This window comes from Myotis brandtii, unplaced genomic scaffold (assembly GCF_000412655.1).
Source record: "Myotis brandtii unplaced genomic scaffold, ASM41265v1 scaffold1040, whole genome shotgun sequence".
Lineage (NCBI taxonomy): Eukaryota > Metazoa > Chordata > Mammalia > Chiroptera > Vespertilionidae > Myotis > Myotis brandtii.
This window is the reverse complement of record NW_005353498.1, coordinates 277537-296982: the sequence shown is the minus strand read 5'-3', so window position 1 is coordinate 296982 and position 19446 is coordinate 277537. Positions and strand designations below refer to the sequence as shown.

The 19446-nt window shown below is 46.5% G+C and overlaps 1 protein-coding gene across 4 annotated transcripts in view; it reads left to right on the top strand.

Annotated features, from left to right (window-relative positions):
* EPS15L1 (epidermal growth factor receptor pathway substrate 15-like 1) overlaps positions 1-19446 on the top strand; it is a 108581-nt gene that overhangs the window by 73143 nt on the left and 15992 nt on the right. For 3 of the 4 annotated variants that reach the window (XM_014538198.1, XM_014538189.1, XM_014538194.1), the window contains exons 17-22: positions 1135-1258; positions 2166-2216; positions 3753-3889; positions 9687-9747; positions 10512-10594; positions 18371-18503. In XM_014538198.1, the coding sequence (XP_014393684.1) occupies positions 1135-1258; positions 2166-2216; positions 3753-3889; positions 9687-9747; positions 10512-10594; positions 18371-18503 (589 nt within the window). The remainder of the gene's footprint in view (positions 1-1134; positions 1259-2165; positions 2217-3752; positions 3890-9686; positions 9748-10511; positions 10595-18370; positions 18504-19446) is intronic. The other variant, XM_014538204.1, reaches the window with a different exon arrangement.

The following is a 19446-nucleotide window of genomic DNA, read 5'->3' as shown; positions in this document are numbered from 1 at the left end:
CACCTCCCCTCTTTATAGGCTGTTCCCACTATAAAAATGTACTCTTCAAAAGCAAATCTTTTTTTTTCTTTTGATTTAAATATGCGTGTTTGTTTCTAGAAATAAGCACTTAAAAAAAATGCAAAGTAGTGTATATGCTCTAGTAGTTCTAACTGCATTAGCGCTCACTTCCTCCCAGGATGCAAATAGCCAGCATGTATGTTTCTTGGTGTGGAAACAGCATGTTTTAAAGTACCCACACGGTCTGAAATAAAGATGACTGAGGGAGGTCACACCTTTGAAGAGTCCTGTGCTGCAGTTGGTGGCTTGTTATATTTTTTAAGATTTCAAAAAATGTGACTTTTTTCTGTCTCAATGATTTTTAAAAAAATTCTAATTGTGGTAAAATACACACAACAAAAATTTACCATCTTAACCATTTTCAAGTGGGCAGTTCAGTGCCATTAAATACATTCACATTGTTGTGTAGCCATCACTACCATCCATCTCCAGAACTTTTTCATTTTCCCTAACTGAATCTCTTTCCCCTTAAACACTAACTTCCCATTCCCCCACCCTTTGCCCCTGGCACCCACCATTCTACTTTCTGTCTCCATGAATCTGACTACTGTAAGGTCTGCCTATAAGTGGAATCATATATGTCCTTTTGTGACTGGCTTATTTCACTCAGCATAATATACTCAAGGTTCATCCATGTTGTGGCATGTGTCAGAATTTCCTTCGTTTTTAAAGCTGAATAATGTTCTATTGCATGAATATATACCACATTTTGTTTATTCATTCATCCATCCGTGGATGTTTGGTTTGCTTCCACTCAGTGATTTTTAAATAAACTTATTTTAGAAGAGTGTTAGGCTTACAGAACAATTGCCAAGGTGGTACAGAGAGTTCCCAAACACCCCACACCCACGTTCCCCTATTAAAATCTTTATATGGCACATTTGTCACAACTAATGAACCACTGTTGACACAGTATTATTAACTAAAGTCCATCTTCAATGATTTTTTTAAAAAGTTATTCTCTTTAGGGTCATAGCACTTAAAGGAAAACTTATGAGTTAGGTATGGAATTCTATACTTTGATTTAAATCTGAAATAATAAAATCCCTGTCCTGTCTCTTCACAAAATTTTAGGATGATCCTTTCAAAAATAAAGCCTTGTTATTTAGCAACAATGCCCAAGAATTGCATCCGGATCCTTTCCAGGCAGAAGACCCCTTCAAATCTGACCCGTTTAAAGGAGCCGATCCCTTCAAAGGTATTTCATTTGGCTCCCACTCTCTCACTGAAAGACTGTTTAGTTTGTGCCATTGAGGGTTGTTCAGTGACCATAATAGGTGGGAGATATCACCCCCTGAAATGGAGGAGGAAAGGAATTCTCTGAGCCTCACGGGCCTTTTGAGTTTTCACCTTACCCAGTTAACTGAGGAGCTGAGGCCTTGGGGTGTGGTGGGAAGAGCTCATGGCTTGCTGGGCCCCTAGACACTTCGCACTTCAGTTTCCATCCACCAGTGGGTGGCACATACTTCCTCACTGCACTGGAAGGATTGGTAAGATAATCAGATACAGTAACGATTATGAAACTACCTAGCGAATGACAGATCCCCACATAAATCTAAGGACTCAACTGGTGGGTTTACCAGAGCTACACGTGAGTCAAAAATAACAGAATTTCTAGAAACAAGATTTCCTACGTTTCTCCATTTTTTTTTCAGAACAAAACAGTATTTCCAGGAAGACTATCTGTACATTTCTGAGAAAGATACCGAGGCAGGGAGTGGCAGTGGGAGCCTTTCCAGTTGCAGATTTGGAGTGAAGCACCTTAGGCAGCTCCTGAGGCTCAGATGTACTGAGCTCATCATGGCTCCAGGGTGGGCCACGTGATTGAGGACTGGGGCAGCCCCGGGCCCCCTGTTCTAATAGCCAAGGGGTGTGAGGGGGAGATGCGATGCAGGAGTGGCACGTGGTGTAGAAGAAGAGTGAATCCTGGCTTGTACATTTTCTCGGACTCTGGCCTGGGTTGAGCAGCCAGAATACCTTCCATTTCATCTTATGTCCCAGCCACGAAAAACTGCCTCAGCCAGTGGCCTTCCCTGCTCTCCACTTTGATAATGCCAGGGTCATTTCTACTGGAAAGCTAAACGTTTCTCTCTCCTCTGATCTAGGTGACCCGTTCCAGAATGACCCCTTTGCAGAACAGCAGATAGCTTCCACAGGTAAAAGCCTTTGTTAAAAGACACGTTTCATGTACTCGTCCTCAGAATAGTCTGGTTCCTAGTGCAAGCTGAAGGCAATGTAAAACACCTTCCAGTCTCCTCCACCAGGTCCCCCACCACAGGGCCGCAGCGAGGTTCATTTCTGAAGGAAATGGGCAGTAATGGCCCTCCATTTCACAGTCTGGTGCCCTTGTTGCCAGTCTCCCAACAGAAATAGAAAAGGAGCTCTCGGCAGCCCGGTGATTGTTGCCCACAGCAACTCAGTTACTTGTGCCTGCTTATGTCACCTGTGGCAGCTTCAGGGGGTCCTGTGCAGTACATGCACATGGCAGGACTTCATTCCATCCATTCCAAGAGTGGTAGCAGTGTACATTGGGAAGGGCAACCGTTTGCATTGCACGAAAGCCTGGTGTCTTGTTCCTTCCTGGTGATGGTGGCTGTCCCCCTTCTCTAGTCACCATGCCGCACCAGACATTTGAGGTCAATGAACACACTGTGGTTGTGGTATTGGGATCACTTTGCCTATATTTTTTATTTTATTTTTTTACTGAGGTAAAATTCACATAACACATAATAATTTTAAAGTGAACAAGTCACTGGCATTTAGTACATTTCCAATGTTCTGCCACTACCATCTCTATTTAGCTTCAGAATATTCCCATTACCCCAAAAGGAGATCCCATCCCCATTAGTAGTCATCTCCCCATTTTCTCTCCCCCAGGCCTTGGCAACCACTAATCTGCTTTTCTGTTTCTATGGATTTGCCCACATTGTTTATTATTATTATTATTATTTTTAAAAATATATATTTTATTGATTTTTCACAGAGAGGAAGGGAGAGAGATAGAAACATCGATGAGAGAGAAACATCGATCAGCTGCCTCCTACACATCTCCTACTGGGGATGTGCCTGCAACCAAGGTACATGCCCTTGACTGGAATCTAACCTGAGACCCTTCAGTCCGCAGGCCGACGCTCTATCCACTGAGCCAAACCGGTTTCGGCTGTTTATTATTTTTAAAATCGACTTTTATTGAGAGGTATAATTTATACACAACAGAATTCACCAATTTTAAGTATGTAATATGAGGTTTTTAAAAAAATTGATATTTAGAGAGAGGAAGGGAGAGAAGGAGAGGAACATTGATGTGAGAGAGAAACATCGGTCAGTTGCCTCCTGCACCCTGGGTATGTGCCCTTACTGGAAATCGAACTGCCACCTTTTGGTGTTTAGGACAAGGCTCCAACCAACTGAGCCACACCGGCCAGGGTGAGATGAGGTTTGACAAATGAGTACAGTTGTGTGGGATAATGAACATTTCCATCATCCTGAAAGGTTCCTTTGTGCCACCCACCCCCAAACCCCTAGGTCTCTGGCAACCACTGACCTGTTCTCTCTCACTATGGTTTTTACCTTTTCTAGAATTTCACCTAAATGGCATCAGTCAATTATGTGTTCTTTCATATTTAGCTTCTTTCACTAAACATGTTTATTCATGATGCATTCTTTTCCTTACTTTCCAAAACACTCTGTAGATCCTTTTGGAGGAGATCCTTTCAAAGAAAGTGACCCATTCCGTGGCTCTGCCCCCGATGACTTCTTTAAGAAACATACAAAGAATGACCCGTTTTCCTCAGACCCATTTACGAAAAACCCTTCCTTACCTTCAAAGGTGAGTGATGTGGGAAGGGGGAGTACCTGTGTGTGCATTGTGCCTGTGAAGGCAGCCTGTCCTTGTCTTCCCCTAGGATTGAGCCAGGACTCTGTCCTTTGAACTGTGCTCGCTAAGCCTGACGATTGTGGGCAGTGTGAGGCCAGGTGGTTCTCTAGCAGCCAGGTCATGGGCCAGGGCTCATTCCTGGATGGGGGAGTGGCTGTGCCTGTGGGTCCTTGTGAGGATTGTCCTGTGAAGCAGGGCGTCACATCCCAGTGGTCCAGGGAGCCCAAGTCAGGAGGCAGCTGTGTTCTGAACAGCTGTCATTCCTCTGTCCCTTTCTGTGTCCCTTTACTTCAGCTCAGGCCCGTCTGCTGGGTTCTCTGCTCTGTCTCCCAACAAAGACAAAACAAAAAAAACACACCACACACTTCCATACACCACCCTGGCCTCAACGTGACCACCCCTGCTGTCTTCCTAGAGCAAAGCACTGATAGTGCCATTGGAGTCAGACTGCCTCTGTGGGTCCCAGTCACGGCGGGAGGAAGCCCAGACCAGCCTGGCTGCACTTAGTGTGTGAGGCAAACATGACCCCCGCCCCCCAACATCTAGCAAACCATGTGTTTTGTACAACATTAGGCCCAAAAGTGTTTTGTGAATGAATAATTTTTGTGACTATGTGAGGGTTTGTAGCCTCACTTAGTATTCTAGGTTGTATCTCTGTCCCCACTTACACATTCCTTGGTTTTCTTCTTCCCATGGACCTGTGTATGCATCATCAGACCCACAGTTCTTTGAGGGCAGGGGTTCATTGTAACATTTCTATCGGACCTGTCATGGAATATTCTTTTTTTTTTTTTTTGGTTTTGACGATCTGTCCTCTTAATTAAAAAATTAATGTTTTTATTGATTTGAGAGAGAGAGGGAGAGGAATAGAGAGATAGAAATATTGATGAGAAAGAAACATCATCCATTGGCTGCCTTCTGCACAGCATTTACTGGGGATCAATCCCGCAACTCGGGCATGTACCCTGACCAGGAATTGAACCAGTGACCTCTTGGGTTCATGGGTTGACACTCAACCACTGAACCACACCGGCTGGGCTGTCCTCTTATTCTTTTGTTTTTTTTAAATATATTTTTATTGCTTTCAGAGAGGAAGGAAGAGGGAGAGGGAGATAGAAACATCAATGATGAGAGAGAATCATTGATCGGCTGCCTCCTGCACACCCCTTACGGGGGATTGAACGTGCAACCCAGGCATGTGCCCTTGACCGGAATCGAACCTGCGACTCTTCAGTCTGCAGGCTGACATTCTATCCATTGAGCCAACCGGCTAGGGCATGTCCTCTTATTCTTTATCAATTTGTTATCTTTTCCACAAGTGGCTTTGTTAATTTTCTCTTCTGTTTGTTTTCTGTTTCACTGATTTTTGCCCTTTATTATTTCCTTCCTCTTATTTATTTTGGGTTAGTACGTTGCTTTTCTATTTCTAACATCTTAATATCTAACCTTAGGCCATTGATTTTAGACCTTCTTATCTAATGTGTTTAAAGCTACACATTTCATCTAAACACTGCTTTAGCTTGCTTTCCACACATTTTGGAAGGCAGCTATGCTCACCACTATACCACCAACACCACCCACACATTTGGATATGTGTCTTCATTGTTATTCAGTTTGAGATATTTTTAGTTTCCCTTGTGATTTCTCTGAACCATGTGTTATTTAAAATGCATTGTTTGTTTCCAGATACTTGTTTTTTTCCTTTAGGTATTGTATAATATTGATTTCTAATTAATATCTATTGTTATTAGAGAACATATTTGTATGTTTTTGTTGAGACTCTGAAATTTATTGCAACTTGTTTTGTGGTTTGTGTTGGTGAACATATCACATACATTTAGGAAGAATGTCTGCAGTTATTAGGTGTCATGGTCTATAAATGCCAGTTAGGTCAGAGTTGGTTGTGTTCAGGTCATCTATGTCTTCACTGTGTTTGTTTTCTGATTCTTCCAACTGCTGAGAGTAGGGTGTTAAAGCTCCAATTATTGTGGAATTGTTTATATCCCCCTTAATTCTGTCAAGTTTTGCTTCATATATTTTGAAGCATTATCAAGTGCCTGTCCTATCAAATAAAGATGGAATATGCAAATTGACCGTCACACCATCACAAAGGCTGGCGGAACCCATAGGCACAAGATGGCGGCACCCAGTCCCCTCAGCCCCACCAGAGTCCCCCAGTCCTTTCAGCCCCAGAGGGGTGGCAGACCCTCAGGCGGGTCCGGCCGCTCCTGGCTCCTGCCGCCGGAGTCCCACTGTCCTTTCAGCCCAGCCGGAGGGAAGGGGAGAACGGCAGGCGCACGGTGCAGGCGGACCCGCCCTCAGCCCCCCAGCCACCCAGGGCTGGTCTGAGGCACAGGCAAGCCTCAGATGGCGGCTGCCCAGCCGCCCAGGGCCAATCGAGGCTCAGGTAACCAGGGCCGGCTGAGGCTTGTGCTGCCAGCAGTGGCAGTAGCAGAGGTGTGATGGGAGCGTTGCCTTCTCCTAATGGCCAGGTCGCCTCCCGCCCCTGAGGGCTCCTGGACTGTGAGCAGGCCGGGCTGAGGGACCCCCCCTCCAGTGCATGAATTTTCATGCACCGGGCCTCTAGTCTATAATAATAAAAGTGTAATATGCAAATCGACTGAACAGCTGAACAGCGGAACAACCATCCGGATGGGGCTGCGAGGGCCTATTCTTATACGGATTTCATGCATCAGGCCTCTAGTACATGTATAATTATTGTCTGATGCAGTGACCTTTTTTTTTAAATCATTATAAAGGGTTTCTTATTTTCCTCAGGTTATATCTTTGTCTTGAAACTATTTTATCACACATTTAAAGTAGCCACTTTATCCTCCTTTTGCTTACTGTTTGCGTCATATTTTATTTATTTATTTATTTTCAACCTACTTGATGTTTGTATATGAAGATGTTGGCAGGGTTGGTTCTTTTTTTAAATATGTTTTTATTGATTTTTAAAGAGAGGGGAAGGGAGAGGGATAGAGAGATAGAAACATCGATGAGAGCTTCTGTCAGCTGTCTCCTGCATGCCCCACACTGGGGATCAAGCCCACAACCTGGGCCTGTGCTCTGACTGAGAATCGAACCATGACCTCCTGGTTCATAGGTCGACACTCAACCACTGAGCCACCCCAGCCAGGCTGAAGGATATCTTTTGAGTTGGCTATGTAGTTTGGACTTGCTTTTCTATCCAGTCTGGAAAACTCTGCCTTCTAAATGGAGTGTCTAATCTAGTCCCTTATCCCTTAACATTTATTGTAATTATTGATATGGTTGGATTTAAATCTAGTATTTTATTGTTTGCTTTCTTTTAATCCTCTTTGTTTTGTACCTCAGTTCCCTCTTTCCTGCCCTCTTTTGGATTGAGAGTTTTCTAGAATTTTCTTATATCTATTGGCCTTTTAACTATGCCTTTTTTTTTTTTTTTTTTTTTTTACTTTTTAGAGGTTGCTTTAGGAATTAACCATATACACTTAACTTTTCATAGGCTACTTGGAGTTAATATTATGTCATTTAATGTAAAATGTAGAAAACTTGCAGCCATTTCGGTCCATTTATCCATTTCCTCTCAACTAGTAGGCATCTCATGTTATAGCTGTCCTGTGAATGTAAAACATCCAAGTGTATTACAAAGCCAGTAAAACAGTGTTATAATTTTTGCTTTATTTCATTGTATGTGTTTTAAAGAAACTTTAAAGAGGAAAAAAGTGGTCTTAATGATTTTTACTCATTGATTTACCATTTCTAACACTCTTCATTCCTCTCTCAAGATCTTGTTTTCCCTCTGTTATCATTTTCCTTCAACCTGAAGAACTTTCCTTGGCACCTCTTGTAATACTGATCTACTTTGTTGTCATTCTGGAAGGGTTTTTGTGCCCGATCTAGTATTTTTTCCTTTTAGCACTTTTAAGATGTTGTTCCACTGCCTCGTGACCTTCATTGTCCTCGATGAGAAGCCACCCGTCTTTCTGATAGTTGTTCCCCTATATGTATCATGTTTTCTCTGGCTGCTTTAAAGAGCCTCTCTTTACCTTCACTTTTCATTAGTTTGTGAAGTATCTGGATGTATGTTCTTTTTGTATGTATGCTGTTTGAGGTTTGCTGAGGTTCTTAAATCTATAAATTATGTCTTTCACCAAGTTTGGCAAGTTTTCAGCCATTATTTCTTTAAATATTTTCTTTTTCTACCCTATTGTCTCTTTTTCTTCTCTTTGTGAGTTTATGGTTATACATGTATTAGACCTTTTGCTAATGTTCCCACAAATTCCTAAAGCCCTGTTTTCTTTTCATTCTTTTTTTTCCTTCAGATTGGGAATTTCCACTCTTCTGTCTTCAACTTTGCTCACTTTTTTCTCTATCCTTTGTTGTTCAGCTAACATAGTGAAGTTATTTCAGAAATTATACTTTGCAGTTTTAGAATTCCATTTGTTTCTTTTGTATAGTTTCTATTTGTCTGTTAAGATCTCCCTATCTTTTTATTCAAGCGTATTTTTCTTTATTTCATTGAGCAGTTATCACTGCTTTAAAGTTGTCATCCTCTGAAAATTCCAACAGCTGGGTCATGTTGGGATTGACTCCATTGATTGTCTTTTCCCTTGAGAATTAGCTACATTTTTTCTGGTTCTTGTCTGTTGAATCATTTAGAAATGTATCCCGTGCATCGTGGGTGCTCTATTATGGACACTGGATTCTGTTACATTTCTCCAAAGAGCTTGAGTGGTTTTGTTTCACCAGGCTGTTAAGTTGGTGAGATTCACACTTCAAACTCCCTGTAAGTTGCTCTCAGTCTACAGGGGTAAGCCTGAGACTTGGGCAGAGCTGAACATGGAATTTGGGCTTCCATGCTCTTCCTCTCTTTTCTGGAACCCTGTCCCTTCCCATGGGTATGACTGTCCCAGGCCTCCATCCTCTGGTCTTCAGGCCAGAAAGATGGCATTAAAAAAAAAAAATCCTTACCCAAGGAGTGAGGATATTCTTTTCCATTGATTTTTAGAGAGAGAGAGAGAGAGAGAGAGAGAGAGAGATATTAGTTGCCTCTTGCACATGCCCCTGGGTCCCCGACCAGGGTGGGATTGAATCTGCAATCCAAGTACACGTCCTTGACCAGGAATCGAACTTGTGACCCTTCAGTGCACAGGCCAATGCCATAACCACTAAGCCATGCCTACCAGGGCGAAAGATGGCATTTTTTATTGAAGTCTTAGCCTCCCTATATTCTCAAATATAGCTGTCAAAATGGAAAACTCAACCTTGTACTATACATGGGTTTGAACTACGTGGGTTCACTTATTCAATTTGTAAGTTGTTCACGGGTCAACTATAATTTTGATCTGTGGTTAGGAATTGGCATATGTGGAGAGTGGACTGTATTTACACACTGATTTTCAACCATGTGGGGGATCAGCGTCCTTAACACTTACGTTGTACAGGGGTCAACTGTACTATTTTTTCTGCCACATTTCAATTTTCCTCCAAAGCCTGCCTTCTTTGGTTCACTTCCTAAGCCTTCAGGTGGTTGTTATTATTTTTTTAAATTTAATTTTGTTAAGACTTTATAGGTGTTATCTGCAGGAAGGATCAGTCTGTTGGGGTTTTACTCTGCTGGGGTTTAATTTTAATGGTTTTACCCTCTCCAAAGCCCAGCACCAGATATGGTGCATGTAGATGTCAAGAAAATTTTGTGGGTTGAATGAATAGATGGGGCAATAAACAAACTGCTTTTCACTCTTTCCTCTTTCCTTTCACTCAGCTCGACCCCTTTGAATCCAGTGATCCTTTTTCATCTTCCAGTGTCTCCTCAAGAGGATCAGGTGAGACTGATGGCTTATTTTCCTTTTGACTCTTCCTTAGGCAGTGGAAGGAACTCACCCAGTTAATGATTTCATTTCCAAAACTGGTGTGTCCTTAGTGTTTATGTCATTAATCAGTGGTACTCAAACCCTCGCCAGAGGCAGTTCAGCCAGAGCTCCCCCTAGCTGTTCATCTTCCCAAGTAAGTGCTGGCATTCTTCCTGAAAGGAAGCTCAGCAGTAGGAATTAACTCTGTAATAACACCAACTTTATTGGTTACTCTTTACTCATTCCTCTGTATAAATCTTTGATTTGTACCTTGGAATTTTTCCTAAAAGAATCCAAAGTTTGATCAAGGTTCTGGTTTTTGCATAAAGGGGAATGAGCATTTGCAGACTCCCCTTTGCTTTAGGGAATAGGCCCTGCCTGGTCCTGTGGCCTTGCTGGCTTGTTGGTTGTGGAGTTTGATATCATAGGTGGGCATGGGGGTTTACTCCAAGCAATCGCCCCACCAAAGAGAAAGCTCAACAAAAATCTCCACCCACAGGTGACTACCTCCTATCAATCTTGTGGGTGGTGGGTTACTGTGGAATGGCTCCTCTTCTCCCTCTTACCTCCTTTCCCGAACCAGTGGGAGAGCCCCGTCCAGAAGCATGACCCCAGCAAACAAATGTGATCTCCTGCTTCCAGGGCTGTTGGGTACCGAGAGGCAACACTTTCCTTTGACCCCAGGAGGCGTGTCCTGGGATGCCCTGTAACTCTGCCTCTGTTGGTGCTGCTTGCAGGTCACTTTGGAACTTTAGACCCCTTCGGAAGTGGGTCCTTCAATAGTGCTGAGGGCTTTGCGGACTTCAGTCAGATGTCCAAGGTAAAGCCCCTCCCGTGGAGCACCTGTGCCTCTGCCAGGTCATTGTGCCTCTTGTGGTGGTCTTGTCATGGCTGCCAGGAGTAGTTAACACCACATATGTATTTCCTTTGTACCTGTCAAACTCTGAAATGCACCCTCCCATGAGGCCATGAGTCAGTGGACAAGGTCTAGAAAGTTCCTGTGACTGTGATTAGAACCGTTTTCCTTCCTCTGTGCTTCCCCAATCCCTTCTGAGGCTGGAACCCTGGCCCCACAGGCTGGCAGGTGGGAGGTGTCTGGAGGAAGTGGGATAAGTGTCTGGGACTGCCTGTGGACAGAATCCCAGTGGGTTTGGAAAGGAAGAGTTCAGTGAATAAATCCACAGGTGAAAAGTGCAAGACAGACAACATTCATGCCATCGTCAGGCTGGACATCATTTCTTTGTGGCTGTAGGTACATTAATTGACTATGGATGTAGCCCCAGATGGTGTCAGAGTGCTGTCTCGAGAGGGATTTGGGGAGGAGCTGAATCTTTAATGTATCAAGAAGTCAGTAGATCATGTCCAGAATGGACAGATCCAGAACTAGTAGTAGAACCCCATGATTACTGAGGTAAATTTCAGAAGAAACTAAGAAGTAGAAAACGTTGACCTTGCCAAGTGGGAAAGGCGGTCGGCCTCTCTTCTGTTCTTTTTAGAACCTTTAGAGTGCCTTGGTTTTAACTATGAGCATGCATTTCTTTGAAGAATTAAGGAAAGCGTTAGGTGTGCTGTCTTGGCCTGTGTGTTCTACTCCTTCTTGCCCTCCAGACAGGTGAGGGGGTTCTCTCATAGATAAAGAACCTCATGCAATACAGCCTACGGCCATGGAGCAGTAGAACTCTGCTTTCTTCATTCATTCTTCTTGCTCCTGGCCAGGTATCATTGATCCCTGGGAGGGGAGGAACACAAACAGAATGCATCCCCATTCTCTTATCTTATGTTCTAGTTGGGGAAGGCTCACAGCCAGATGGTGCAGAAGGGACTGGGGAGGGAGCCCCTGGAGGATGTGGGAGCCATGCACCCACATTGAGGAGTACTCTGCTTGTCCCCGCCAGTACCTTCACTGCGCCAGCTCCTCGCAGCATCCTGCTTGCTTGCTCCATGTTCATTCAGCCCTAGGAGCACACAATTGTCTGGGCAATGAGCTCTTGTGGTTAGCAGCATGTGATTGTGGTACGCAGCTTCCGAGAAGCGTTTGAGATGCTGTTTAGGTTTTCAAAGAAACGCGCTAGCATAACTGTTGAGGTAGCAAATCCAGCTTCAAAAATCCAGCTTGGAGAGGCAGAGTGTCTATGTGCCCATCGACTGCCGCAGGAGAGAACCCAGAGATGCTGCTGTTTCGGCCTCTCTTCTTCCAGTGCCTGGAGGGAACGGGCCTCCATCCCTCATATGGAAGCACTGTGACCCGGACTATTGGGGTGCTGTCTGGGATTGGTCAGAAGGCACCTGGGTGTGAGATTATCCCTCACATTTGCCTGTTGCTTAGTGGCTGTGACACGTGCCTGCGCTCCTTGAGTGGAGCTGTGCCCTCAGCTTGCATCCCTGCTTAGCAGACAGGAAACCATCTCTTGAAATCAGAAAACTTCTGCCACATGGTGGCAGCATCTCCAAGAAAGGGTTTGATTGGATTCTCAAGCTGTCACTGTGGGTCATCTCTCTGCAGGAGGGTGGCCCCAGAGGCAGAGGGAGTGACAACTAGCAGTGGTCCAACTAGGACAAGGACAGGGCACAGCGGAGGCCCTCATTTCAAGAAGTATCTCAGTAGAGGCTGTGGGCTCTGAGGGCTGATGCCGAATGGCCAGCCTGGGGTCCCCAGTGGCAGGAACGGCCACCCCTCCTTCCTCCAGGCAGACTCTGCAGAGACCCCAGAGCCAGGCAGTTCTGAGCCTGGGTCCTTCAGGCTTCCTGTTCTAACCTAAAGTTGCACTGTCCCTCTTGAAATTCCAGTTTCTTTCTCCTTGTTCTCGTGTCCCCATCAGGCTGCACACACACGTGCACTTAATGACTCCATAGCCAGCGCCCCTTCCTGTTGGCAGCCCTGTGTGGGATGGAGCTGGATGGGGCCATGGAAACTGTCTCCAGTACCCCATTGTTTTGCTTCCACGATCCCATCCGCTCCTGATCTCGTGCCACTGGTCCCGCTAAATACCAAGCCCTAAGCTTGTAGGTCTGTGTTTCCCTTTTGGTTCCCTTTCTGTTTTTCAAGAACATCATGTATATAAATAAAAGGCTGAGGGAAACGAAAGTACAGTGGCGAGAAGGTGTGTGGGCTTGTTTTTTTAAAATACATTGCCAGCTTTTCCCCATCTGAGAAGGGTTATCTACCCTCTGCTTGGCTGAAGGAAAGTCACAGTCAGTGATGTGACTCCAGTCAATTCCTTTGGGAGCTTCTTCAGGCTTGCATTCCTAGCTGAGGTGTCCCCGGACCCAGAGAGATTTTTCTAGACTGTATCAAGCCTGTTACCCGGCTTTCAAAACACACTCCCCCAAATAGATTTCAGGGAGCATCAGAATAAAAACAAGACCCCAGCTTAATTAGTTCACACCTCTCCTCTGAAAAAGGCCATCTATGAAATACTTGGCTGGTTGTTAGCCAGTGAGTGTTTTTCATGTTTTGTTTTTTTTAAGCTAGGCATTTCTATTTAGGGATGTTTTTTTGAACCCAAAACACATTTCTTTTAGAACTGCTTTTTTTCATAGTAGTCAGTTTCTCTCTCTCTCTCTCTCTCTCTCTCTCTCTCTCTCTCTCTCTCTTAGCACACTTCACTCTGGGCCAGCCCATAGAGCCCCTACTGACTTTACTGAAACCCTTCCAAAAATAGCGACTTTCCCTGAAGTCACAGCCTGAAGAGAAACAAGTCGGCTTCCAAAGGAGGCTTCTTGGGAAACTTGAAGTTGTGAAAAATGGGATTTGGAAATGACACAGGCTTTTGAGTGTTAGAAGTGAAATAATTCACTTATGTGGGTGCACCAGGCATTTACGCTTGAAACCCTTTCACATGGGAGCAAGCTGCTTCGCTCATTGTGTTTAAACAGAAGAGGGAGCAGAGAGGACCCAGCCTGCCGGGAGAGTTATTGTAGCACATGGGCTGGCTGGACAAGGGGACTCTGCACCCAGAGACTGCGGGGAGCTGTTCAGAGGGCTCTGGTATCCCTTTGCGCCCCATCCCCAGAGCTAATACATTGCCAGCACTCAGGACCAGGACTGGGGTCCCTGTGGGGGCCTCAGGGCCCGTCGTGCTGCTGCTCTACTAGGAAAATGGCCTTGATTCCTGCATGTTTGTCTCAGGTTGTGGTGACATTGTGTGAGCCCCAGGCCTGGGGTGTGTTCTACAAACAGCAGAGGCAGAAGCACCAATGTTCCCTACCTCTCTGTCTCCTTTGCCCCCACCCCATTCTTTCCAGACAACAGACCCTAAATCACCCATTTTATTTAATTTTATTTTTTAAATTGATTTTTAGAGAGAGGGGAAAGAAAAGGGATAGAGAGAGAGAAACATCGATGAGAGAGAAACGTCTTCTGGGATGGAGCCCGCAACCCTGGGAATGTGCCCTGACCAGGAGTTGAACTGTGACTTCTTGGTTCCTGGATCGACACTCAAGCACTGAGCCACACCTGCCGGGCTAAATCACCCATTTTATTTATTTATTTATTTATTTATTTATTTATTTATTTTATTATTTTATTTTTTTTAAATTCTTTTTTTCATGTCCATTGGTTTGGCTTATATGCATGCATACAAGTCCTTTGGTTGATCTCTTCCCCTTACCCCCTAAATCACCCATTTTAAAGCTAAGCTTCAGGTCAGAGAACTACCACAGTTCTCATGCTGCTGCCCCCGGAAAGACTCTGCAAATGACAGGCAGCAGCAGACAAAAGTGTTGGGAGCTGAGAGGTGTTTACAGATTCTTGTGACGTCTAAAAGAATTCCAATCACATCCACATCTTTGTCATGGTAATAACCACACTGTCTTTGTGCTAACTTTGCCCGGAGCCCGTTTGGAACAATTTACATGTGACCCTGTGTTTTGGCCTTAGCCTATGAGCTAGGGCCTGTCATTATTGTCAGCTTCACAGAGGCAGTGACTGAGGCACTGAGGCTGTTAATAGGTGGCAAGGCTGGGCTTCCAGACCCCACCCCTGACCACCATGCTCTGCAGCCTGTTCTGGAAACTTGAGCCACAGATTTTGCTAAGAGACTCCCTGACTTGTATCTAAAACAGTGGTTCTCAACCTTCCTAATGCCGCGACCCTTTAATACAGTTCCTCATGTTGTGGTGACCCCCAACCATAAAATTATTTTCGTTGCTACTTCATAACTGTAATTTTGCTACTGTTATGAATTGTAATGTAAATATCTGATATGCAGGATGTATTTTCATTGTTATAAATTGAACACAATTAAAGCATAGTGATTAATCACAAAAACAATATGTAATTATATATTCAATATGTGTTTTCCGATGGTCTTAGGCGACCCCTGTGAAAGGGTCATTCGACCCCCGAAGGGGTCATGACCCACAGGTTGAGAACCGCTGATCTAAAAGAACAGTGACCATAGAGCAGGGGTGGGCAAACTTTTTGACTTGAGGGCCACAATGGGTTCTTCAACTGGACCGGAGGGCCGGAACAAAAGCATGGATGGAGTGTTTGTGTGAACTAATATAAATTCAAAGTAAACATCATTACATAAAAGGGTACGGTCTTTTTTTTTTTTTTAGTTTTATTCATTTCAAACGGGCCGGATCCGGCCCGCGGGCCGTAGTTTGCCCACGGCTGCCATAGAGCCTGGGAGAGGGGAGCAGCAGCTGTGGAGAAGGCACCTCTCTGCCCTGCCACAGCCCTGGCAGCCCCACTCACTTGGAGCTAGGGTGGTCTTGGCAGAGAAATGAGTCTGGGGGTGGGGTGGGGAGGGCGGCATTGCTGATCCCCATCTTCCTTGGGGACTTCTCCTACCCACTGACCCCTTGGCCTGCTCTGTTCTTGTCTACATCCACGTGTGTCTCCTTCAGAGGCCTGACGACAGTGATGCTCTGCCCAGAATGTGGCCTGAGACCTATCATGAGGCGACAGGATGCTAGAGCCTAGGGTAGGGCTCAGAAGCCCTGGCCCAGGAGGCAAATGTCCTGGGTTCCCACTCTGACTCCTCTGAGGTGCTATGTGACTGGCAGGCTCTGTCTTCTCTCTGTGCCTCCGTTTCCCTGTGTATAAAATGGAAGTGATGGGCCCTAGCTGGTTTGGGTCAGTTGATAGAGCATTGGCCTATGGACTGAAGGGTCCTGGGTTCGATTCCGGTCAAGGGCACATGCCTGTATTGCCAGCTCCATCCCCAGTAGGGGGCGTGCAGGAGGCAGCTGATCAATGGTTTTCTCTCATCATTGATGTTTCTATCTCTCCCTCTCTGAAATCCATAAAAGTATATTATAAATCAATCAATCAATCAATCAATCAATCAATCGGAAGTGATGGCAGAGTCAGCATCTCCTACGCAGGCCGCATCAGAGTGCTGGGGTAGGAACCAGCGTGTCCAATGGAGTCAGCCGAGTGTGGAGAAGCCTTCTGGGCCCCTCTTCCCTGTGGGCTAGCTATCTGTCCCCAACCTGAGACTAATGTTTATGACTAGATACCGGAGACAGAGGAAGCTGAGTTCCTGTCCCTGTGTTTGGAGCCTGGAGGGGAGGAGCAGTGCACAGCACAGAGAAGGGCAGGCCCTTCTCCCTACTTCTCCAGTGGTGGTTGGGTCCAGCTTATCTGAGAAAGTCCCACCTATGTGTTCCTGCTTTGTTTTCTGTCCCTAGGCCTGTTCCACTGGGGGAAGAATTAAAAGTGCCCCCCCCCCCCCCCCCCGCTTCACTTAAAGGAAGCACTTTATGGCTTCTTTTTGTTATACCTGAATTGCCAGCATCACTACTCTTGTGCTTTGGGGACATTATTAAGTAAAATAAAATTGACTTGAGCATAAACACTGCAATACAGCGACAATTGATCTGATCACTGAGACAGCTACTACGTGACTAAATGGGCAGGAAGTGTTTATAGCATGGAGATACTAGACAAAGGGATGATTCATGCTACTCAAAAAAGTGCACAATTTAAAACTTAAGAATTGTTTATTTCTGGAAATTTTCATTTAATATTTTCAGACTGCAGTTGACCAGGGGTATCTGAAACTGTGGAAAGCGAAAAGGTAGCTATGTATCTTCTTGTTCTTTTTTTCTAGTTATTTTCTGTTTCAGTAAAAGTGGTCCCCCACACCCGTAGAAAGTGATTTTCTCCCTTTGGGGTGCCCGTCGTGTGAGATGAGCTGGCCTGTTTATGGCTCATCCAATTGTCAGTGGACGTGTGTTGTGCCCGGTGCTGTGCTGGTGCTCGAGGTCAGGGTGCACGTAGATAGTCACTGCTGCTATAGGTTTGGCCAGCAGGCATCTGTCCCATCACCTGCACTCGCTCTCAGCAGACCTGGAGGAGAGGAGAACTCGAGCCTGCCCCCAGGCCACCCAGTTAGGTGGGATGGGGCTGGGAACCTGTTAGCTTGGTGTGGTCATGCGAGTCCTGTGGGAACCTGCAGGAACCGCTGGCAGGGAGGGGTGTCGGAGAGAGCTCTGGGGGCGACAGTGAGGTCTAGCCAGTCTCCGAGGAAGTAGAGGGGCTCCGGTGGACAGGGCTCCGCAGCTGGAGACCCTCTATGCACAGGGGACCGGAAATGGGGGCCCAAGGGGCTGCAGGTACCAGGGAGTCTTAGAAGGGGATGGAGGGTAGTCAGCAGGGATGAGGCCAAAGAATTAGGCTGTGGGGGTGTGATGAAGAGTGCTTGGAGGTTACCTATGACCACCAGGACTATGCAGTGCCACCTGCCTACCCATCTACCTGCTGTCTCTACTCATCTCCCTACCTGTCATCTCTCCCTACCACCTACCTACCTACCCACTACCTGTCATCCCTAACTACTATCTCCTACCTACCTGCTTGTCATCTCTACCTACCAACCCACATATCTGTCAGTTCTACCTACTATCTACTTATCTACCTGTCATCTTGATTTACACCCACCTACCTCCTACCGACCTCCTACCCACCTGTCATCTCTACCTACCATCTTCCCACTCACCCACCCACCCACCCATCTTCTATGTATATGTCTTTTGTGAGGAAATGGGCTCCTGTTTGGGTTTGAGATGATGGGGTGGTTTGCTGCTGAGGGAGGGTCTGGGCCAGGGGTGCTAAGAGCCTCCCCTCCCCCCGAGGCAGTTTTGGCCCTGCCAACGGGTGGGGATGGGCCAGGTATTTGAGGGTAGGCTCTGACCTGAGTCACTAGGTGGGCAATGGCCCCTGGGGGCACAGTGAGGGTCTGGAATGGTTCTGACCCTTGTCTGGAGCTGCTTGTCACTGAATGAAGGGGTGAAAGTGGGGCACATCTTAAGCATGAGCAGGAGGCCCAGTGGACCCTGGAGTCAGGAAAGATGTGTGTGTGGCAGGGAGAACCCTCCCGTGACACAAACCCATTATGACATGGGGTTGCTCTCACCTACTCTGTGATCTTTCTGGCTTCTCCCTCACAGACCAGGGGACCCTGTCTACTGAGGGTGGAGGAAAGTGGGGGCTTGTGAGAGATCCAAGGTCCGAGTGGGGACCGAGTTTCACAGCCCAGAGGGTGGGGCCTCACCAGGCTCTCGGTACTCGAGTGCTGACTCGGTGAAAGTCCGCTGCTCCATGTTAACAGTTATTTTTGCCTCTCTTTCGTGTCCTCTCTTACAGCCCCCACCTTCTGGTCCTTTCACCTCGTCCTTTGGAGGGGCAGGATTCTCCGATGACCCCTTTAAAAGTAAACAGGACACTCCCGCTCTGCCTCCGAAGAAACCTGCTCCTCCACGGCCTAAACCGCCCAGCGGTCAGTACACTTTCTTCTCTCACCGCCGCCCACCCACCCACTGTCACAGGACAGTGTGGGGCTGAGGGCCCCTTCGTTCACCAGCCCAGAATAGAGCTTTGCTGTGAGGTCTGCACGGGGAACAAGAGGGTCTCCCCTCTGCCCAGTTTCCTCTGTCCACTTATGGTGTGTGCCTGGAGCACTCCTCCCGCCCTGTCCTGTGGGCCAGAGTCCGTTCCAGGCCCAGATGGTCTCCCAAAGGCCCAGGGCTTAGGGCCCTCCTCAGTGCAAGGAGAGGTGCCACACAGCCCCTGGCTGACATGTGGCCAGGGCTTTGCAGTCCCTTTGGCCTCCCCACCCCACCAAGCTTTTCTCAGGTTGGCTCAGGGTGGCCCAGGGGTGGGGACAGCAGCTGAGTCTGTCCCCTCGATCCAGTATCTCCATACTGGTTAAGGGCTCGGGGTGGGGTGTCAGGGGTGGGAGTCTTCCTTGGCTGAGTTTGACATGAAAGGAGGCAGGATGCTCCCCCACTGCCACCCGCATCTCAGTAGATGGCTCCCAGCAAGGGGTTTCCTGCAGATCCCACCTTGCCTGGCTGTGGCTGGCGTTGCAATTTCACTCAGCCTTGGCCCTGGTGCCCTCTGAGAATTCTGGGGACTTTTAAGTCATGCGTGGAGTGTTTATGTGATAGTGATAGGCCCACAGGCCAGGTACCAGACTCGAAAGCAGTAGAGGGACTCACTGCCATTTCCCATTTTCTTTACCCATCCCACCTCCTATGTTCTTGGCACCCTGGCCGGCACGTGTCTTTCATTCTCTGGTCTCCAGGCAAACTCTCACCCATAGTCTCTAGACTTGGTGCTCTTCAGTCTGCCCCAAGGGCTCCACTTTGTGTCATCATTGCAGGCCCCTGAGTCTGTAGTTAGAAATGGTCATTGGTCCAAGGCAGGCCAGTCTTCCTACA